At 43.1% G+C, this 19645-nt stretch overlaps 1 protein-coding gene across 2 annotated transcripts; it reads left to right on the top strand.

The window, feature by feature from the left end:
- The first annotated feature begins 560 nt into the window (after positions 1-560).
- LOC133545424 (gastrula zinc finger protein XlCGF17.1-like) lies at positions 561-8556 on the top strand. 2 transcript variants are annotated; one of them, XM_061891014.1, is made up of 3 exons: positions 561-988; positions 6400-6498; positions 6590-8556. In XM_061891014.1, exon 3 carries the CDS (start codon positions 7108-7110, stop codon positions 8023-8025), a length of 918 nt encoding a protein of 305 aa, XP_061746998.1. In that variant the 5' UTR covers positions 561-988; positions 6400-6498; positions 6590-7107; the 3' UTR covers positions 8026-8556. The 2 variants fall into 2 exon arrangements, with proteins under 2 accessions (XP_061746998.1, XP_061746997.1); XM_061891013.1 differs by lacking the exon at positions 6400-6498 and having other exon boundaries at positions 562-988.
- Positions 8557-19645: the final 11089 nt, after the last annotated feature.

The following is a 19645-nucleotide window of genomic DNA, read 5'->3' as shown; positions in this document are numbered from 1 at the left end:
ATCCAGAAGTCCACAAAAAAAAGCACCACAGAGGTCACGAAAGTGCCACTCCTTGTCACACAGTCCCAAAGGGTCCCGGATCAAAAGGCAAGAAAATATAATAACACATGCCTTCCGCCCGATTGTAGCTGAGATAGGCACCAGCGCCCCCCGTGACCCCGAAAGGGAATAAGCGGTAGAAAATGGATGGATGGATGAAAACAAGAAGGAAACACAAAAGGATGACACAAGAGCACAGAGCTCCTGCCTACAGCAGCCACTACAGCAGCGCCATCTTGGAAAAAAAAATATATATATATATATATACATATATATATATATATATATATATATATATATATATATATATATATATATATATATATATATATATATATATATATATATATATATATATGTATTTATATATATATAAGTTCACTTTTTTTTTTCTTTCAGAATAAGTAAATAGTATTTAATAAAATAGTTTTACCGGGGGTGGAACGCTGGTTTTACTTATTTCTCTCGCGAGATTTGGAAAAGCGCTGGTTACTTGTTTCTCTCGCGAGATCTGACAACACTGCGCGAACCAAACACGGCGAGGATAAAGCAAGATGGCGTTTGACGGTGAAGACGTTATCGCAGTCGTCACAGTTCAGTGTTCTTAATCTGTGCCTCCATGTACACATATATGTCCTTTATTAGACTCTAGTAAATAGAGTAAACATCGTTAATAACTGTTTGCATTCGGTTATATTAGTCTGAGCGAACGTTGATGCTTCTCGAGCTAGTTTGCTTACTAGTTAGCGTAGCTTGTTAGCTGCTAACAAAGAGAGGCTGAAGTGATCAAAACACATCGCTAAGCAGAGATCAAGTGTGAGTGTATAGTGTTGTGATTGTGTGAAAATGTGCGAAAGAACAATAGCAGAGTACGACGAGGAACTTTGTCCAACAAAAGAGGAGAAGGAGCGACAACATCAAAAACATCAAGTTGTGTTACACAGAACAGGTTTGTTTATTTCTTACTCTCACATCTTTACTAACTTTATATTTGATTAATGGCACTATGCTTAATATATTGTGTATAAGAAGGTGTGTTGTACAATAAACTGTCAGTGTTGGAACAATTCAGAGCTGGGCCGGGGGCGGGCCCATGACGGGGCCACCTAAACCCAAATAGTGGGATAGTGGCGTGCGCAACCTGAGGGTCCCTGGTTCAATCCCCACCTAGTACCAACCTCGTCACATCCGTTGTGTCCTGAGCAAGACACTTCACCCTTGCTCCTGATGGGCGCTGGCGCAGCGCCTTGCATGGCAGCTCCCGCCATCCATGTGTGAATGTGTGTGTGAATGGGTAAATGTGGAAGTAGTGTCAACGCGCTTTGAGTACCTTGAAGGTAGAAAAGCGCTTTACAAGTACAAGCCATTTATCATTTATTATTTATCATAATAATGCTAATTCTAACCGCCAACAATATCTAACCAGGTTTTTTTAAAAGTTTGTCAGCAATTTTTGCTTAAATTTGCATTTTCCCAACATTTATTTTTTTCTCACATTCAGCACAGCATCAGCTCGTTCACAGGATGTAGACAAATTATCAAAGGGGATCTGTTTTTATTTTTATTTTGCCTATCATTCACAATCCGTATGTAAGACAATAACATGTTTTTATTTTTTATGCATTCTAAGTCCTAAACAAACAAAAGAAAAATCTTGACTATCCTAATTCTAACAATGGAGTCAGTGGGAGCGCCTCTATTCTGCTCACCAATAAGAATTAGTTAATCAATATAATATACCCAGAAGTCATTTTTTAAAATGCTATCTCCCTAAAACATCCTGTAAGAATGCATATCCTCTGGAAATATGCTTTATAATAGCCACAAACTGGAGGATACATTTTTAATTTGGATACAATTTAAATAAATATTGTAAAGGTTTTATGGAATTTTCCAGGGTGTACCTCGCCTTCCGCACCCCTGTGAGTCCAAAAGGGACAACTGGTAGAACATGGATGGACGGATGGGAAAAAGGCACATCATCGACAGGCCTCAATTGATTTACTTTTTAAGGTCAAGACAAGTGTTACCTTAAAAGAGGGTTCATATTTTAGGGCACCAAGGGAAGTTAGAAGGACACCAAGGCAAATTTTATCTTCTTTCCAGTTAAACTAAATGCAGAATTGCTCACATTTATTTGTACAATAAATTTTTGGACAATTTTGACCCGTACTTTGGGTCAAAGCATAATAATTATGTAAATGCATCAATAAGTTCATTATTCTTGGGTAAGGTGCTTTTTTTTTTTCAAACCTTTATTTTGTTAGCGCAGTCAGACCTATTATTGTGAAGGGGCAAGTGTGTTGCTGTTCTCAGCTTGAAGTGTGGAGGCGACAGTTGCGACTGCTGTCGGGTTTGTACATTATTCCAACATCGATGATGTCGTTCACTACAACACAAGCAGATGAGATGTGTTGCGGGTGTATGGGTTTTCCTAGACAGCTTTAGCTTCGTAGTTTAGTCGCTATTTCGAATGACCGCGTGTTTGAAGGATGAATGAGTGGTCCAGAATAGGGTTGTGCGGCTGCCGATACTTGCCAAAAAATGCGTATCGGCAAGGCGTGGGAAAATGCTGATCCAGATCCAGTTTAAAAAAAAAAACTCCGTTCCGCATTTTCCAGCACACCTTCAAAACATCCACAAGTCTACGTTCTAACCGTTCAGACGGCCGTGTGAATTAAAAGTTACGGTAAAAATGTCAGCTGTGTGCGATTATTTTACCCTACAAAACAAAAAAGATGAAGAGGTGGAGTGCAAATCATGCCACAATAAAGTCAAGCATGGTGGTAAAGTTGTAAGACATTTTAATGACTCTTTAGAGTGAGAGGCTTTTTAGCACTCATCATAGATGAACACAGGAGCAGGCTGACACCTGAGCATCTTGAAATGCTCGTCTTTGTTAGAAAGAATCTCCCCATTATGCTTGGACTTCAATTGTTTGCCCCCCCCCCCAGCCCCCGACTGGGGCAAACAATTGAAGGGAGTGTGTAGATATTTTATATATATATATATATATATATATATATATATATATATATATATGTGTAGATATTATATATATATATATATATATATTTTTAAGTTTACACTTGTTCAAAAGCAAATATTGATAATGAGTTATAGACATTTTATCCCACTCAGGTTGTTTGTGTGTTTTGCTTTGTTTAATAATGTTTACAGCATTATTTGCACTTTATACTGTTCACTTTTTTACTGTTTAATGATGCCATTTCTGTTTGTCATGTATAATTTTTGATATTATGTGTTTATCCTTGAATACCAACCATTGTGCATTATTTAAACTCACCTAATTCAACTGGCTAGTTGTTATCAAGAGTACTAAAATCCTTTTCAGCATGAATCTGACAACTAAGTAAGCTAAATAACTTTAAACTCTAATACATGCTTGGATAGGCCAGTATCGGTATCTGATCGGAAGTGCAAAAGCAATATGGGTATTGGATCGGAAGTGTAAAAACCTGGATCGGGCCATCCCTAGTCCAGAACACATTATTTTCCATCCATCCACCTTCTTCCGCTTATCTGAGGCCGGGTTATGGGGGCAGCAGCCTAAGCAGGGAAGCCCAGACTTCCCTCTCTCCAGCCACTTCGTCCAACTCCTCCCGGGGGATCCCAAGGCGTTCCCAGGCCAGCCGGGAGACATAGTCTTCCCAACATGTCCTGGGTCTTCCCCGTGGCCTCCTACCGGTCGTATGTGCCAGAAACTCCTCCCTAGGGAGGTGTTCAGGTGGCAACCTGACCAGATGCCCGAACCACCTCACCTGGCTCCTTTCCATGTGGAGGAGCAACGGCTTTACTTTAAGCTCCTCCAGGATGACAGAGCTTCTCACTCTATGTCTAAGGGAGAGCCCCGCCACCCGGCGGAGGAAACTAATTTCGGCCACTTGTACCCGTGATCTTGTCCTTTCGGTCTTTAACCCAAAGCTCATGACCATAAGTGAGAATGGGAACATAGATGGAACAGTAAATTGAGAGCTTTGCCTTCCAGGTTAGTTCCTTCGTCATCACAACGGCTCAATACAGCGTCCGCATTACTCAAGACGCCGCACCAATCTGTCTGTCGATCTCACAAAACCCTCTTCCCTCGCTTGTTAACAAGACTCCGAGGTACTTGAACTCCTCCCCAACCCGGAGAGGGCACTCCACCCTTTTCCGGGTGAGAACCATGGACTCTGACTTGGAGGTGCTGATTCCCATCCCAGTCGCTTCACACTCTGCTGCAAACCGATCCAGTGAGAGCTGAAGATCTTGGCCAGATGAAGCCATCAGGACCACATCATCTGCAAAAAGCAGAGACTTAATCCTGCAGCCACCAAACCAGATACCCTCAACCCTCTGACTGTGCCTAGAAATTATATCCATAAAAGTTATGAACAAAATCGGTAACAAAGGGCAGCCTTGGCGGAGTCCAACCCTCACTGGAAACGGGTCCGACTTACTGCCCACAATGTGGACCAAGGTCTGACACTGATCTTACAGGGAGCGGACCGCCACAATTAGACAGTCCGTTACCCCATGCTCTCTGAGCACTCCCCACAGGACTCCCGAGGGACACGGTCGAATGCCTTCTCCAAATCCACAAAGCACATGTAGACTGGTTAGGCAAACTCCCATGCACCCTGAAGGACCCTGCCGAGAGTATAGAGCTGGCCCAAAGTTCCACGGCCAGGACGAAAACCCCGCTGTTCCTCCTGAATCCGGGGTTGGACTATCTGGCGTAGCCTCCTCTCCAGTACACCTGAATAGACCTTACCGGCAAGGCAGTATTTTCCCTCACAAATGTTGTTTCTCCTAAGAATGACAACATTTCTCTTACATTTATGTCAATTTCCCTGAATAGCTGATTTTGTTATTTTAGCCAATTCCAAGTCATTGTTGAAATAATATGCCTTGTTTTTTTTGTTGAGTTCAGTGATTATTGATTAGATTATTACTTTGGGATGGTCAGAGAAGAAGAGTTGTGATCTTGTGAGAATTGTCTTGTTAGTCCATCCTAGGCCACCGTAGGTCACGTGCGGTGCATCACCAGACCTGCTAATGTTAGCCAAGTTAGCTCCTCATGCGTGTTGGAGTGGAGACGGCTGAGGGGAGTCGTGTATGAAAAAAGCTCAGCTTCTTCATGAACGTGACGTGATGATGTCACATAAGTACTACACGCCTACAGTCACAAAAGAATGGCGACGTTTGGGCCCCCAGACCCGCTTTATTTTTGCCGTATCGAGGCAGCGCTTTTTTACACTTTCGGACCAAACGTACAAAAGAAGACCTTTAGTATTTAGTTTGAGAGCCTCAGCCGGAGAAAATAAACACACAGTGTATCCATGACTGCAAAGTTCACTGACCGTTTGTTTGATTGATTGACTAATGTTTTAATACCTCCGGACATTGACTTTAAAACTTTCTGTCAATCACACAAACATGCTTATGGGGGAGTTTTCTGTGTCTACGTACCTTCAACACATCCGTACACCCACCGCAGCGACATTTTTCCAAGTTGCACCATCCCCACATTTTCCAACCTATTCAAACCATTTCAACATCAACACATTCCACTCATCCTGGACATTCAAACTAACACTTTCCCAAGTTCCAAACCAAATTCCGGTTTTCCTTGAAATTCCAACTCTTCAACATTTAAACCATTCCAACATTCAAAATATTCTTACATTCATACTACATTCTGTCAGCATTTCAGTTCAATTTCAGCATTTGAGCATTCACACGCAATTCCTTGAACAATTGCCTCTTCTACTTATTATTATTATTATTATTATTATTATTATTATTATTAAATGTAGCTTACGATAGTGCTGAAAATTTCAATTTACCCTCGGGGATTAAAAATGTATGTCTGATTCTGATTCTGATTTATTGTGTGGACTGCATGAATGATGCCTTCTCAGTTCTCACTGTAACGCAATTTGAATGTCTTGGAAACACAGTAAATTAATCTAATCCATTACTATTATTAATAATAAGGTAAACAAGTTATCTTTTGAAGGGGTAGTCAGTAATCTGATTACTTCTTCCCAGTTTTACTGTGGCGACACTATCTAAATGAAAGCAAAACAGATGTCATCTTTTTTGGCCAACATGTTGACTGTGCTCATGCTTTTTTAGAGCATACATGTCTCTAAAGATGAATGTGAAAATGACAGTAATTATTGTCCACCAGCAGGGGGAGCTCATCACTAGTACTATTGCATGGAGGCTGGCATGTGGTACATGATTTCCTGTGTGTGTATGACTTATTCAGAGGGAGAACAGCACACTTTCACGTATGGTGTCTACCATTAAGGATTGCAGGAATTAATTTTAGGATGTTTTTATATGAAAAAGGTGGATTGGACGTTGGCATGGGAAGGCATTCCCTTGAAGGCCTTCTTCATGTGTCAGCTGGAAGTACCCTGACTGCTGTGAGGGGAAACTGATGAGATTGTGAGATCATACGTTGGTGCAGGACAATGTCTCATGTGACTCAGCAAAGCTGGACTTTTCTCAAGAATGTTTGTTTTCTCCTGTCCCGCAGACCTCGATGAAGAACATCTTCCTCATGAGCAGGAGAAGGAACCACAATTCCCCCGCATACATGAGGAAAAAGAGATCCCACATTCCCAACACATTAAAGAGGGAGGAGAGGAGCCACAGTCCCCCCACATTAAAGAGGAATACAAGACGCCACAGACCCATAATGTTAAACTGACCCTTCACATTAAAGGGCAAGCGGAGGACCCACTGATCTTACACATCAAAAATGAAGAAGGGGACCCACTGACCCCTCACTGTAAAGGGCAAGAGAACCCGCTGGCCCCTCACATTAAAAAGGAAGAGGGTGGATCACTGACCCCCTACTTTAAAGAGGAAGCGGGGGACAAAGAGCCGCCATACATTAAAAAGGAAGAGGAGGAACACCGCATCAGTCAGCCTAAATGGTTGGAGGAGTTCCCAGTAACTGGTGACCCTGTGAAGAGTGAAGATGATGAGGTCAAAGGTGAAAGTGAGGAGAGGGGAGGGGCGGAGCCTCCAAGCAGCAGCTCAACACAACACATGACAACAGAAGCTGATGGAGACCACTGTGGAGGATCACAAGCAGACAAGCTCTTAGCTCCACTATCAGATAGTGAGGACACAACGTCACACTCTCCTGACACTGATGATGAAGACTCTAAAGATGATAAGACATGTCACACTGACAACACTCACTTCACATGTTCTCACTGTGACAAAACCTTTAAACACAATTGGCATCTGAAAAGACACATGAGAACACACACTGGAGAAAAACCTTTTTCCTGCTCAACTTGTGGCAAAGGTTTTACACAAAGTCAACATTTGAAAGTACACACTGGAACACACACTGGTGAAAAACCTTTTATCTGTTCAATATGTGGTAAAGGTTTTGTAGAAAGTCACAATTTGACATCACACATGAGAACACACACTGATGAAAAGCCTTTTATCTGTTCAATGTGTGGTAAACGTTTTGTTGTAAGTCACAATTTGAAAGTGCACATGACAACACACACTGGTGAAAAACCTTTTTCCTGTTCAATCTGTGGTAAAGCTTTTACACAAATGGAACATTTGAAAAGACACAAGAGAACACACACTGGTGAAAAATCACATTCCTGTTCAATCTGTAGTAAATATTTTGTACAAAGTCAACATTTGAAAGTACACATGAGAACACACACTGGTGAAAAACCTTTTTCCTGTTCAATCTGTGGTAAAGGTTTCACACAAATTCAACATTTGAAAAGACACAAGAGAACACACACTGGTGAAAAATCACATTCCTGTTCAATCTGCAACAGAAGCTTTTGTGACCGATCAAGCCTTGTAGTACACATGAGAAGACACACAGGAGAGAAAGTGTTGAGTTGCAGGGTGTGTGGTGAAAAATTCTCTTATAAGTACCAGTGTAAGAAACACAAGTGTGCTGGTGAGAACAGCAGCAGCAAATGAAACTGCAGGATTTGAAATAAATTGGCAACATTTTAATTTTGACTTCCTAACAACATCAGCACATAGAACATGTGTGACATTGTTGTTTGTGTAACAATCTGGTTAATATGTTTCTACATTTATAGATTAGATATTTTACTTTAGTGCCTTTGTCAGTCAAGTACATGTATTAATATGTAACATTGTGTACTTTTATTAAAAATTGAACAACACGTCACAACCTGCCTGGTCAGACTTCCAGCAAAGCATTGGTGTCCTCTGTAAAGGACAAGTACGTATTTGTCATGGAAAAACACTCTCATGTGATTTGTTGAATACAATTAACAATCTGTCTTCCAAAATGGCAACCTGCCTGTTTTAAAGGCACAAAAAAAACAGTTATTGTGTTTTTCAATGTTAAAAATCTGTGTTTTTCAAGCACAAGTCTTTAATCAGTTGTCAGACGGGGCTTTGGTAACACAAAATAATTTTAAAACACATTTCCTTATGTCCTTTGTTATGTTCCATGTTCTCAATAAAACATCAAAAGTTTGTCTTGCTCGCACATTTATTTAACAACAACTTGTCGAGGCACACACTTCTACTACTGTTGTCATCTTGCACTCCACAAGTATATCTTCGGTGTGACTGCCATCTACAGGTAACACTTATCATTCCATTAAGATCAATCAATCAATCAATGTTTATTCATCGAGCCCTAAATCACAAGTGTCTAAAGGGCTGCTCAAGCCACAACGACATCCTCGGTTCAGAGCCCACATAAGGTCAAGGAAAAACTCACAACACTAAGTTATATGTCGACTAAATGAGTATGACTAGAACTAAAGTACTATCAGTTAAAAACATTCTAAGTGTTTTCACAAGTTCAACAAATAAGCACTTTTTTCTCTACAACAACGTTTTTTGAAGCAGTATCTTCAATATAAAAGGCATGGTGTGCTATCGGAGGGGGCGGAAACTGACGTCAGACGCCACCTGGACCACCTGTTCAAAAAAGTTAAAGTACTAATGATTGTCACACACACACGGGAAATGTGTCCTCTGCATTTGACCCATCCTCTTGTTCACCCCCTGGGAGGTGAGGGGAGCAGTGAGCAGCAGCGGTGGCCGCGCCCGGATGGTTTTGCTGCTGGGCCACTACTTGATCATAGTCTCATTTTGGAACTTTTTTGTGGATTTACCTTTGGCCTGTGGAGAAGTGGGACTAAAAGACACAATTATCAGGGGGACTTGAGTAGGAAGCACGGTACCGCAAGTAAGCTGCGGCTTTCAATGTTTTATTACGTGCTCGTATGTGCATGTCGCTACGTGCATGTCTCCTATGTAACTTTGGGTATATTTCCAGTGTAAACTTTCTGAGGTGAACTGCACTTCAGACTGTGTGGTTGAGTGTGTTGTGTTGGTATCGTATTGGCGGGGTAATATGTGTTATGAGGGATTAATTTGTGTGGTATTCAAATAAGTCTGATTGTGTTGTGGCTAATGGTCTTATGTCTTTTTATTTATTGTTTAACACGTTCCCAGCTGAATATCCTGTCCTACTATATGTAGGTAGATATATATAAATACACACACACACACACACACACACACACACACACATATATATATATATGTATATATATATGTATATATATATATGTATATATATATATATATACATATAAATATGTATATATATATGTATATATATATATATATACATATATGTATATATATATACATATATGTATATATATATATACATATATGTATATATATATATATATATATATATATATATATATATATATATATATATATATATATATATATATATATATATATATATATATATATATATATATATATATGTATATCCATCCATTTTCTACCGCGTATCCCCTTTGGGGTCGCGGGGGGCGCTGGTGCCTATATATATATATATATATATATATATATATATATCAGGGCGGTGAATCTTTGGGTGTCCCACGATTCGATTCAATATCGATTCTTGGGGTCGTGATTCGGTTATATATCGATTTTTTTCGATTCAACGTGATTCTTGAGTCAAAAACGATATTTTTCCGATTCAAAACAATTCTGTATTCATTCAATACAAAGGATTCCAGCAGGATCCACCCCAGTCTGCTGACATGCTAGCAGAGTAGTAGATTTTTTTTTAAAACAAGCTTTTATAATTGTAAAGGACAATGTTTTATCAACTGACTGCAATAATGTAAATTTGTTTTTAACTAATCAACGAACCAAAAAGATGACTTATTTTATCTTTGTGAAAATATTGGACCCAGTGTGTTGTCAAGCTTGTGAGATGCGATGCAAGTGTAAGCCACTTTGTTCTTTTGTTAAATTTTTATAAATGTCTAATTATAATGTCAGTGAGGGATTTTTAATCACTGCTATGCTGAAATTATAACTAATATTGATACTGTTGTTGATAATATTCATTTTTTTTCCACTATTTTTGGTTTGTTCTGTGTCGCGTTTGTGTCTCCTTTCAATGCCTCTGTTTATTGCAGTTCTGAGTGTTACTGGATCAGGTTTGGTTTTGCAATTGGATTCCATTGTTATGGCATTGCCGTGTAGTGGTTTGTTGGATTGATAAAAAAATAAAAATTTAAAAAATTTAAATAAAAATAAAAAAATCGATTTTTTAAAAATGAGCATTGACTCTGAATAGCACAACGTATTCAATTTGATTCGTATTCGAATCGATTTTTCCCACACTCCTAATATATATACATATATATATATGTATATATATATATATATATATATATATATATATATATATATATATATATATATATATATATATATATATATATATATATATATATATGTGTGTGGATTGATGGATGGATGGATGGATAGATAGTTAGATGGATAGATAGATAGAGAGATAGATAGGTAGATAGATGGATAGATGGATAGATAGATAGATAGATAGATAGATAGATAGATAGAAGATAGATAGTACTAAATAATAGTTCCAGCAGCAGTGTACAGAGTTGAGCTCAATTGAAAAAGTAAATAATACGGTTATAAATGGAAACAAAATTGAAAAATATTACCATAAGAATAAAAATAAAAAGCAACGATTGGAATAAAAATATAACAGTAAAATAAGAATATAACAAGAGAAACTAGGCAGTAGTGACCATGTTATGAAAATGTCTTGCACTGTTATTGTTTTGCATCCCCTGTCATTCTAGTACCCCCCGCCCCCTCCCCAGAGAGGAGTTCCATCCATCCATCCATTTTCTACCGCTTATTCCCTCTAATAGCGTGTGGGACAAAGGAGTTTTTGAGTCTATTAGTCCTGCACTTGGGATAAAGCAGTCTAGCACTGAACAGGTTCCCCTGGCAACTGATAACGCTATGCAGAAGGTGACTGGCATCATCCAGAATGCTCACTAGTTTTATTCCCATCATAGAACCGGCCCGCCTGATCAGTTTCTCCAGTCTGGAGCTGTCCTTCTTAGATGTACTGCCACCCCCAGCACACTACTGAAAAACGCAAAACTGGCAACCACAGACTGGTAGTACATCCACTAGAGTTTTTACAGACGTTGAAGGAGTAGTGAAGTGAAGTGAATTATATTTATATAGCGCTTTTCTCTAGTGACTCAAAGCGCTTTTACATAGTGAAACCCAATATCTAAGTTACATTTTTAAACCAGTGTGGGTGGCACTGGGAGCAGGTGGGTAAAGTGTCGTGCCCAAGGACACAACGGCAGTGACTAAGACAGCAGAAGCTGGGATTGAACCTGCAACCCTCAAGTTGCTGGCACGGCCGCTCTACCAACCGAGCTATGCCGCCTGCTGTACAGCCTGCTCTGTCCTTTCCTGTACAAGTGGTCCGTGTTAACAGTTCAGTCTAGCTTATTGTCCACCCAACCCTGAGGTACTTGAGTGAGTCCACGGTATGAACCTCGACTCCCTCGATCCCATTAGGTTGTGACCTTGGACTCGACCTCCCAAAGTCAATGACCAGCTCCTTGGTCTTTGACGGATTGAGCTGCAAGAGGTTCCTGTGGAACCAGCCAGCAATGTCCCTCACCAGGCTCCGAAACTCCTCCTCTCTGCCGTCCCTGATGCACCCGACAATGGCTGTGTCATCCGCGTACTTCTGGATGTGACACAGCTCTGAGTTGTAGCAGAAGTCAGCCGTGTACAGGGTGAAGAGAAGAGGGGTGCTCCGGTGCTGTTGATCACAGTGTCGGCCGTGATGTCCTTCAGTCTGACATACTGTGTCCTATCGGTGAGGTAGTTTGAAATCCAGGCAACCAGGCAGGAGTCCACTCGCATTCTGTCCAGCTTGTCCTGGAGAAGGTGAAGCTGGATAGTATTAAAGGCACTCGGGAAGTCCCTGAACAGGATCTTCACAGTGCCATTCCCCTTATCCAGGTGTGAGTGGGCTCGGTGCAGCAGGTAAAGGATAGCATCCTCCACACCAACGCCTGCCTGGTACGCAAACTGCAGGCTGTCCTGGGCATGTTCCACCTGTGGTCTGAGGAGCCTGAGAATTTGCTGCTCCATTGTTTTCATTATATGAGAGGTGAGTGCCACTGGTCTGTAGTCATTCAGCTCACTGGGGCAGTTCTTTTTGGGAACTGTAACGATGCACGAAGTCTTCCAGAGGGTGGGCACTCTCCTCAGCTGCAGGCTGAGGTTGAAGATCCGCTGGAGTGGTTCATCCAGTTGTGCAGCAAAGGTCTTCAGGAGTCAAGGAACACCTTTTCTGGGCGTGCTGCTTTCCTTGGCTGTAGCTTCTTCAGTTGGCCTCTGACCTGGTCCGCAGAGATGACAAATGTCTGCGTAGAGGTGGTGAAGGGGGGTGCTGCCGTAGCTGGGGGGGAGGTGGTGGGCACAGGTCCGGTGGTCATAGATGAAGTGCTGGCTGTCCAGAGTCGGGACCCGTAGTGGACCTCTCGCCTGTGCATCGGTTGGGGACATCTCTGCGCTGCTGACCTGTCTCCGCTCGGGATGGTCTCCTGCTGGCCCCACTATGGACTGGACTCTCACTATTATGTTAGATCCACTATGGACTGGACCTTCACAATAATATTCTAGACCCACTCGACATTCATTCCACAGGTCTCCCCTTCATTTATCATTATTGAAAACAGTACTAGACCTATTATACTGACTTTTGAGGGCAAGAAGGAGACTTTTGCAGGGTGATCTCAGAGCCTATTTTTGGTCCGCAGAACAGTGACTTGAATCACGGAAACTCAGAATGAAAGTCTGATGTTCTTACGACGGAACAATTCAGGGTTTCTTCAAAACACGTAAAAATACATTAAAAATTAAGCAAAACGCTTTCGGTAAAACTCTAGTTGCATTTTTGACCCCGTTCTTGGAAATACTGGTAGATTTGATTGAAATGTATTGATCTCTTGGCACAGAGCCAGTTCAAAGCATTGTTCTCAAATGTTTAGCAGGTTAAGGTTGAGTCTCTGGAACGGACATTCCAGAAACCTGCCTGAAACCCTTTAAAAGCAGTTTATTTATGTGTGTTTAATATTGTTGTCTTGTTGGAAAACCTGCTTGTGCACAAAGATCAGCCTTTTCACTGTTGATTGAAGGTGAAGCAAAGTCTCATCTGTGTGAAGACTCTTCTTCGGCATGGTAATGCCGGTGTAGTTTTCCCGTGGATGCGTCGAAGCAGAACACAGCAAAGGTAAGATATAAGGTATTTATTTAATAACAAAAGTCTATGAACAAAAATACTGGTGTAAAGAGAAAAAGTAAACAAAACATTTAGCATGAAAGCTAGACAATAAAGTGGCTTGGCGTGAGAGCTAGCGAGAAAATACATACGAATGATGAGAGTCGTCACTGATGCGCGTGGGCAAATTAGGATCCGAGAATGAGTGAACAGAAAAGGTGAGCTTAAATAGGAGGGTGATAATTATTAGCAGGTGTGCGGGGCGAGACTAGCAGGTGGACTGATGTGTAACCATAGTGATGGATAAAAACAGGAAATAAACGGGTCAGACAGAGAATGAAAAAACAAACACGTGAAGATCTGAGCAGCAGATCGCAACAGTATTCCCCCCCAACAAAAGACAGATACCAGATGTCTTAAAAAACAAACAAAAACTTGAACCCCCTCCCCAAAACCAGAAAGTTCACAAACGAAGGGAGGGCGGAGGGAGTCCACGGTGGAGGGTCGCCAGATCGCATGTCCCCGAATCCACCGAGGACACATCATGTGGCGGCGGCGGGTGGAACGCTGCTGCCGAAAAAGTTTTGGCGGGCGACCTCGAAAAGGCCACATTAGTGGCCGCCTCGCAGGATGAGGTGCCCGGCGAGGCGGACGACCCGGGCACGGCCACATCCGTGGCCGACATGGAGGAGGGAGTATCTGGCGAGGAGGATGACCTCGCAGAGGCCACGCCCGTGGTCGACGTGGTGGACGACGCCTCAGCACCGAAATCCCAGCAGGCTTGGAAGCAGCAGACGAGGGTGCGGGGACTGCAGCCAAAGCAGACCCGAGTGCAGCTGGCGAGGATGATGCGGGTGCTGCAGCCGAAGAAGGCGTCGGAGGCGGCCTGGGAGCCGCAGGAGTCGTCGGAGGCGGCCTGGGAGCCGCAGGAGTCGTCGGAGGCGGCCTGGGAGCCGCAGGAGTCGTCGGAGGCGGCCTGGGAGCCGCAGGAGTCGTCGGAGGCGGCCTGGGAGCCGCAGGAGTCGTCGGAGGCGGCCTGGGAGCCGCAGGAGTCGTCGGTGGTGCTGGTGTGGGTTCCAGCCCCGTCGTCGGCGCTGGTGTGGGTTCCAGCCCCGTCGTCGGCGCTGGTGTGGGCTCCAGCCCCGTCGTCGGCGCTGGTGTGGGCTCCAGCCCCGTCGTCGGCGGTGCTTGGCGGCGCGGAGCTGGCACCGGTGCTTGGCGGCACGGAGCTGGCACCGGTACCTGTCGTGGTGCTGGTACCGGAGTGGGCTCCAGCCTTGGAGTTTGTGCTGGCGTGAGAACAAGGCTAGAAACATTTTCTGGCGTGAGAACAAGGCTAGAAACATTTTCTGGTGTGAAAACCAGGCGAGAGTCTAATTCTGGCGTGAAAACAAGGCCAGAGTCTAATTCGGGCGTGAAAACCAGGTCAGAGTCTAATTCTGGCGTGAAAACCAGGTCAGAGTCTAATTCTGGCGTGAAAACCAGGTCAGAGTCTAATTCTGGCGTGAAAACCAGGTCAGAGTCTAATTCTGGCGTGAAAACCAGGTCAGAGTCTAATTCTGGCGTGAAAACCAGGTCAGAGTCTAATTCTGGCGTGAAAACCAGGTCAGAGTCTAATTCTGGCGTGGAAACCAGGTCAGAGTCTAATTCTGGCGTGGAAACCAGGTCAGAGTCTAATTCTGGCGTGGAAACCAGGTCAGAGTCTAATTCTGGCGTGGAAACCAGGTCAGAGTCTAATTCTGGCGTGGAAACCAGGTCAGAGTCATGTGCTGGTGTGAGAACCAGACTGGGAGCAGGTGTCGGCTTCAGCCGAGGAGCAGGTGTCGGCTTCAGCCGAGGAGCAGGTGTCGGCTTCAGCCGAGGAGCAGGTGTCGGCTTCAGCCGAGGAGCAGGTGTCGGCTTCAGCCGAGGAGCAGGTGTCGGCTTCAGCCGAGGAGCAGGTGTCGGCTTCAGCCGAGGAGCAGGTGTCGGCTTCAGCCGAGGAGCAGGTGTCGGCTTCAGCCGAGGAGCAGGTGTCGGCTTCAGCCGAGGAGCAGGTGTCGGCTTCAGCCGAGGAGCAGGTGTCGGCTTCAGCCGAGGAGCAGGAGTCGGCTTCAGCCGAGGAGCAGGAGTCGGCTTCAGCCGAGGAGCAGGAGTCGGCTTCAGCCGAGGAGCAGGCACAGGGGTCTGCCGAGGAGAACTAGGGGACTGGCTGTGAGCAGGACTAGGGCTATGATGAGTGATAAGACAAACACTAGGACTCGGGCAAGGACTTGAGAGAGGACCAGGACTTACAATCACACTAGTGCTTTGAGAAGGGCTTGGGCAATGACCAGGACTTACAGTCATACCAGGGCTTGGGCAAGAACTAGGACAAACGGTCAAACTAGGGCTTGGGCAAGGACTGGGACTAACAATCAAACTGGTGCTCGGGCAAGGACTAGGACAAAGACTAGGACTTACAGTAACACTGGGGCTCGGACAAGAACTTGGGTAAGGACTAGGGTTCGGACTAAGACCACGAGGGGAATCAGTACTAATATTACAAAGGCAAGAAACAAGACTCGGGACCGGACTCGAAACAGGACTCGGACTACGGATCAGTCTACGAGTGGAACTAGGACTACGACGACTACGAGAAAGACTAGGACTACAACTAGAATCAGAACGGAAACTCGGACCAGGACTTGGACTACGACTCAGTCTACAAGTCGGTCTACGAGTAGGACTAGAGCATGGGCTACGAAGAAGGCTGGGACTCGCACTCTGAGAGAGACTGTGACTAAAACTAGAACTAGGGCACAGACGGAACACAGGTGGAGGAGGTCTAAGAGGGCGTGACTTGACCGGGGAGAACACAGGTGGAGGAGGTCTACTAGGAGGAGCTAAGCGTTTAGCGGGCCGAAAAACAGGTAAAGGTGGCCTACATGGAGGTTTTTGTTTAGCAGTTTTAAGAACAGGTAGCGTCTGCCCTACCTCCGCAACACAGCTATAGGCCATAGCCCCCCCCTCCAGACGGGAATCCCAGACCCGTTCCCTGTGGTCAGGGACTGACCATAAGGGAGGGTGGTGGGAGGTTTGGAGGCGGGCAGACCTCTCCCCTCTATATTGTCCAGAGTGTCCCTTTGAAAAGGGAGAAAAAACCTAGGACTTGGGCAGAGAATGAGGTTTAAACGGTGGGTTAGAAGAAAAACTAGGTGACTGAGGTTGACTAGAATAATAAGAAAAAATATCCTGATACTTTTGTATATTATTATTAATGTTATTGTCATTTGAAAATGGCTGAGAAAACGAATCTTCCCCCAAAAATTCCTTGTTGATGACGTCATCATCGGAGGACGGGCTTGCGTTACCGGGGGGCGTCGACGAAATGACGTCATCTGCGCGGGACACAAGTTGGGAATTTGCCCAGTCGGTAAAACTGTTAGCAAAGTGTGTTATTGGGTCCCCAAACAATGGTGTAGGGGTTTTGTGTGCTGACTGTAGGTTGCTGTGTTCGTGAGGAGGGAGACATGGAGTGGGCAAGTCTCTGTCGCCCGACGAAGCCATACTTCGCGGCTTCCGCCTACGCGGACGAGCGCGAGCGCTGCGGGAGGGAAACTCACCGCTCCCGGAAGCATCGATCGGAACCAGTCTTCCCTCCAGGTCCCACATCATGCTTTCGTCTGGATTGCATCGGAGAGTCTCAGCCTCCATCGCTCGGAATACCCTCCATGTGCCTTTGTCGAAGGTCTCCTCGTGGTTGCCAGACGCGGAAAAACTTTTTAATGCTCGGATCCTACTGTGAAGACTCTTCTTCGGCATGGTAATGCCGGTGTAGTTTTCCCGTGGATGCGTCGAAGCAGAACACAGCAAAGGTAAGATATAAGGTATTTATTTAATAACAAAAGTCTATGAACAAAAATACTGGTGTAAAGAGAAAAAGTAAACAAAACATTTAGCATGAAAGCTAGACAATAAAGTGGCTTGGCGTGAGAGCTAGCGAGAAAATACATACGAATGATGAGAGTCGTCACTGATGCGCGTGGGCAAATTAGGATCCGAGAATGAGTGAACAGAAAAGGTGAGCTTAAATAGGAGGGTGATAATTATTAGCAGGTGTGCGGGGCGAGACTAGCAGGTGGACTGATGTGTAACCATAGTGATGGATAAAAACAGGAAATAAACGGGTCAGACAGAGAATGAAAAAACAAACACGTGAAGATCTGAGCAGCAGATCGCAACAATCTGACCAGTAAACTTTTGTCCCAAAAACTGCTTGAACGTGTAAATCCATCTGAGAGTTGGTAACTTGGGGACAGGGGCTTCTTTCTTGGTCTGCACACTCTCAGTCTATGACCGTGTAAAACTGCTTTGAGTTCAAGCACTTGGCGGGCTTGAAATTGGATAATTTCCAGCCTGTCACTAAACATCCATCATTTCATTTTCTACTGCTTATTCTAAAATGTTTGAGGTTCTAGGTCACCTAAATAAAGCTACTGACAATTGAAATGTTCTTTGTGAGCTAATGACAAGTACCTTATTGATGGTCCCTTCAACTAAAGCACTTATCAGCAGGGACTGACAGACGCGGCATGAGTTTTCAGGGCCAGGGACAAACAGTCAGCCTGGCTGGATGTTGAATGTCTGTTGAATATCCAACTTGGAACTCATTTGACCTCTGTTTGGCATTTGGCGATCACTCCAGCAGCACTGAGAGCATGCTAAGCCAAACTACCTTCATGTAAATTTGGCAATTGTCAAAGCCAACAAAGAAAGTCACAAAAAAAACGTTACAACGTAGGTAAAGCAAGGCTCCACTTTTCCCAAAGTTGTGCTTCCCTTATGCTAATATACATTGGCTTTGCTATTGACATGCTACTGATTAGCATTAGCAATTTCTCATGACGAATTAAACGCCCCCAAATCAGTTAATGAAAACTAAAACTCAAATGCACGTTACAATCCAACAGCTGGTGTTTAATATATACAGTAGTTACAGTATTAACACTTTTTTGGGCGCAACCAAAAACACTATGAATTTACACTACTGCCATCTAGTGTATGGGACTTAAAAACTGTATATAAACTTACTTATAAATGATACTATGATAGTAAAACAAGATGTAATAGAAGGAAAAAAGTTATCAATAATAACCTAAACACAAAAGTATCGAAAAGTTATAATTTGTTCCAAATCGATTGTAATGTGAACAGTACCCATCCCTGCCAGGAAGTGTTGTTGTACTGGAAAAAAAACACAACTTCATCACACACAATACTCCACTATGGAATTGTTGTTGCATTAAAATGAGAACCAAATCCATCTTTGTAAAGCAATGGTTTGCAAAAGGCTTTTGGTCGCTGATGCACTTATTGAGTGTAAAAAGTACAACCTGCAAATAGACAACTATTTTTTTTCTTCTATAAAGGCTTTCGTTTTAAATATTATACATAAAACAAATAATCTTTTTTAGGACTCTTTTCTAACCTTTCTGGGTTTGTGTTGGATGGACACAACATTACAGATTTGAAACTCTGAAATTAGAAAACTATTTACTATTTCTTCTTTGCTGTATTTTTTCTGGAACAAAACAAACAAAAAATACAAATAACTTGAAAGTTTCCATTTTTCCAAAGGCAAAGGAGTTAATTTAAGAAATAAACAATAGAATTGACCACTTAAAATTATTTTTAGGATGTTGTTTCGCAGTTGAAGACAACACTTGCTCGTTCTGTGATAGGGAAACACAATAAAACGTTTTATTTTATGAATGTATGCAAAGTAAATCTCTGTGGGATGATGTACAATATTGGCTTTTGCCTGACACTCCACACTTGTCTTCTGAAATGTGTATTGTTTTGGGGACGTTAAAAAGAAAAAGAAAACACTAAACTGAAAAAATGTTTAGAAAACAGTAATGGGATTTTTTTTATTATCCACAAATGTAAGTTGGTAAAACAAAACCATCCTTCCACAAACAA

The sequence above is a fragment of the Nerophis ophidion genome, linkage group LG28 (assembly GCF_033978795.1).
Source record: "Nerophis ophidion isolate RoL-2023_Sa linkage group LG28, RoL_Noph_v1.0, whole genome shotgun sequence".
In the NCBI taxonomy this organism is placed as follows: Eukaryota; Metazoa; Chordata; class Actinopteri; order Syngnathiformes; family Syngnathidae; genus Nerophis; species Nerophis ophidion.
Note: the sequence above shows the minus strand (reverse complement) of the source record. Positions and strands in the feature narration are given on the sequence as shown.

Bases quoted from the DNA above. Each gene is read 5' to 3' on its own strand.
- LOC133545424 (XM_061891013.1), top strand. From the start codon at position 886: ATGTGCGAAAGAACAATAGCAGAGTACGACGAGGAACTTTGTCCAACA. The intron at 989-6,589 runs GTTTGTTTATTT...CCTGTCCCGCAG, and splicing joins AGTTGTGTTACACAGAACAG to ACCTCGATGAAGAACATCTT.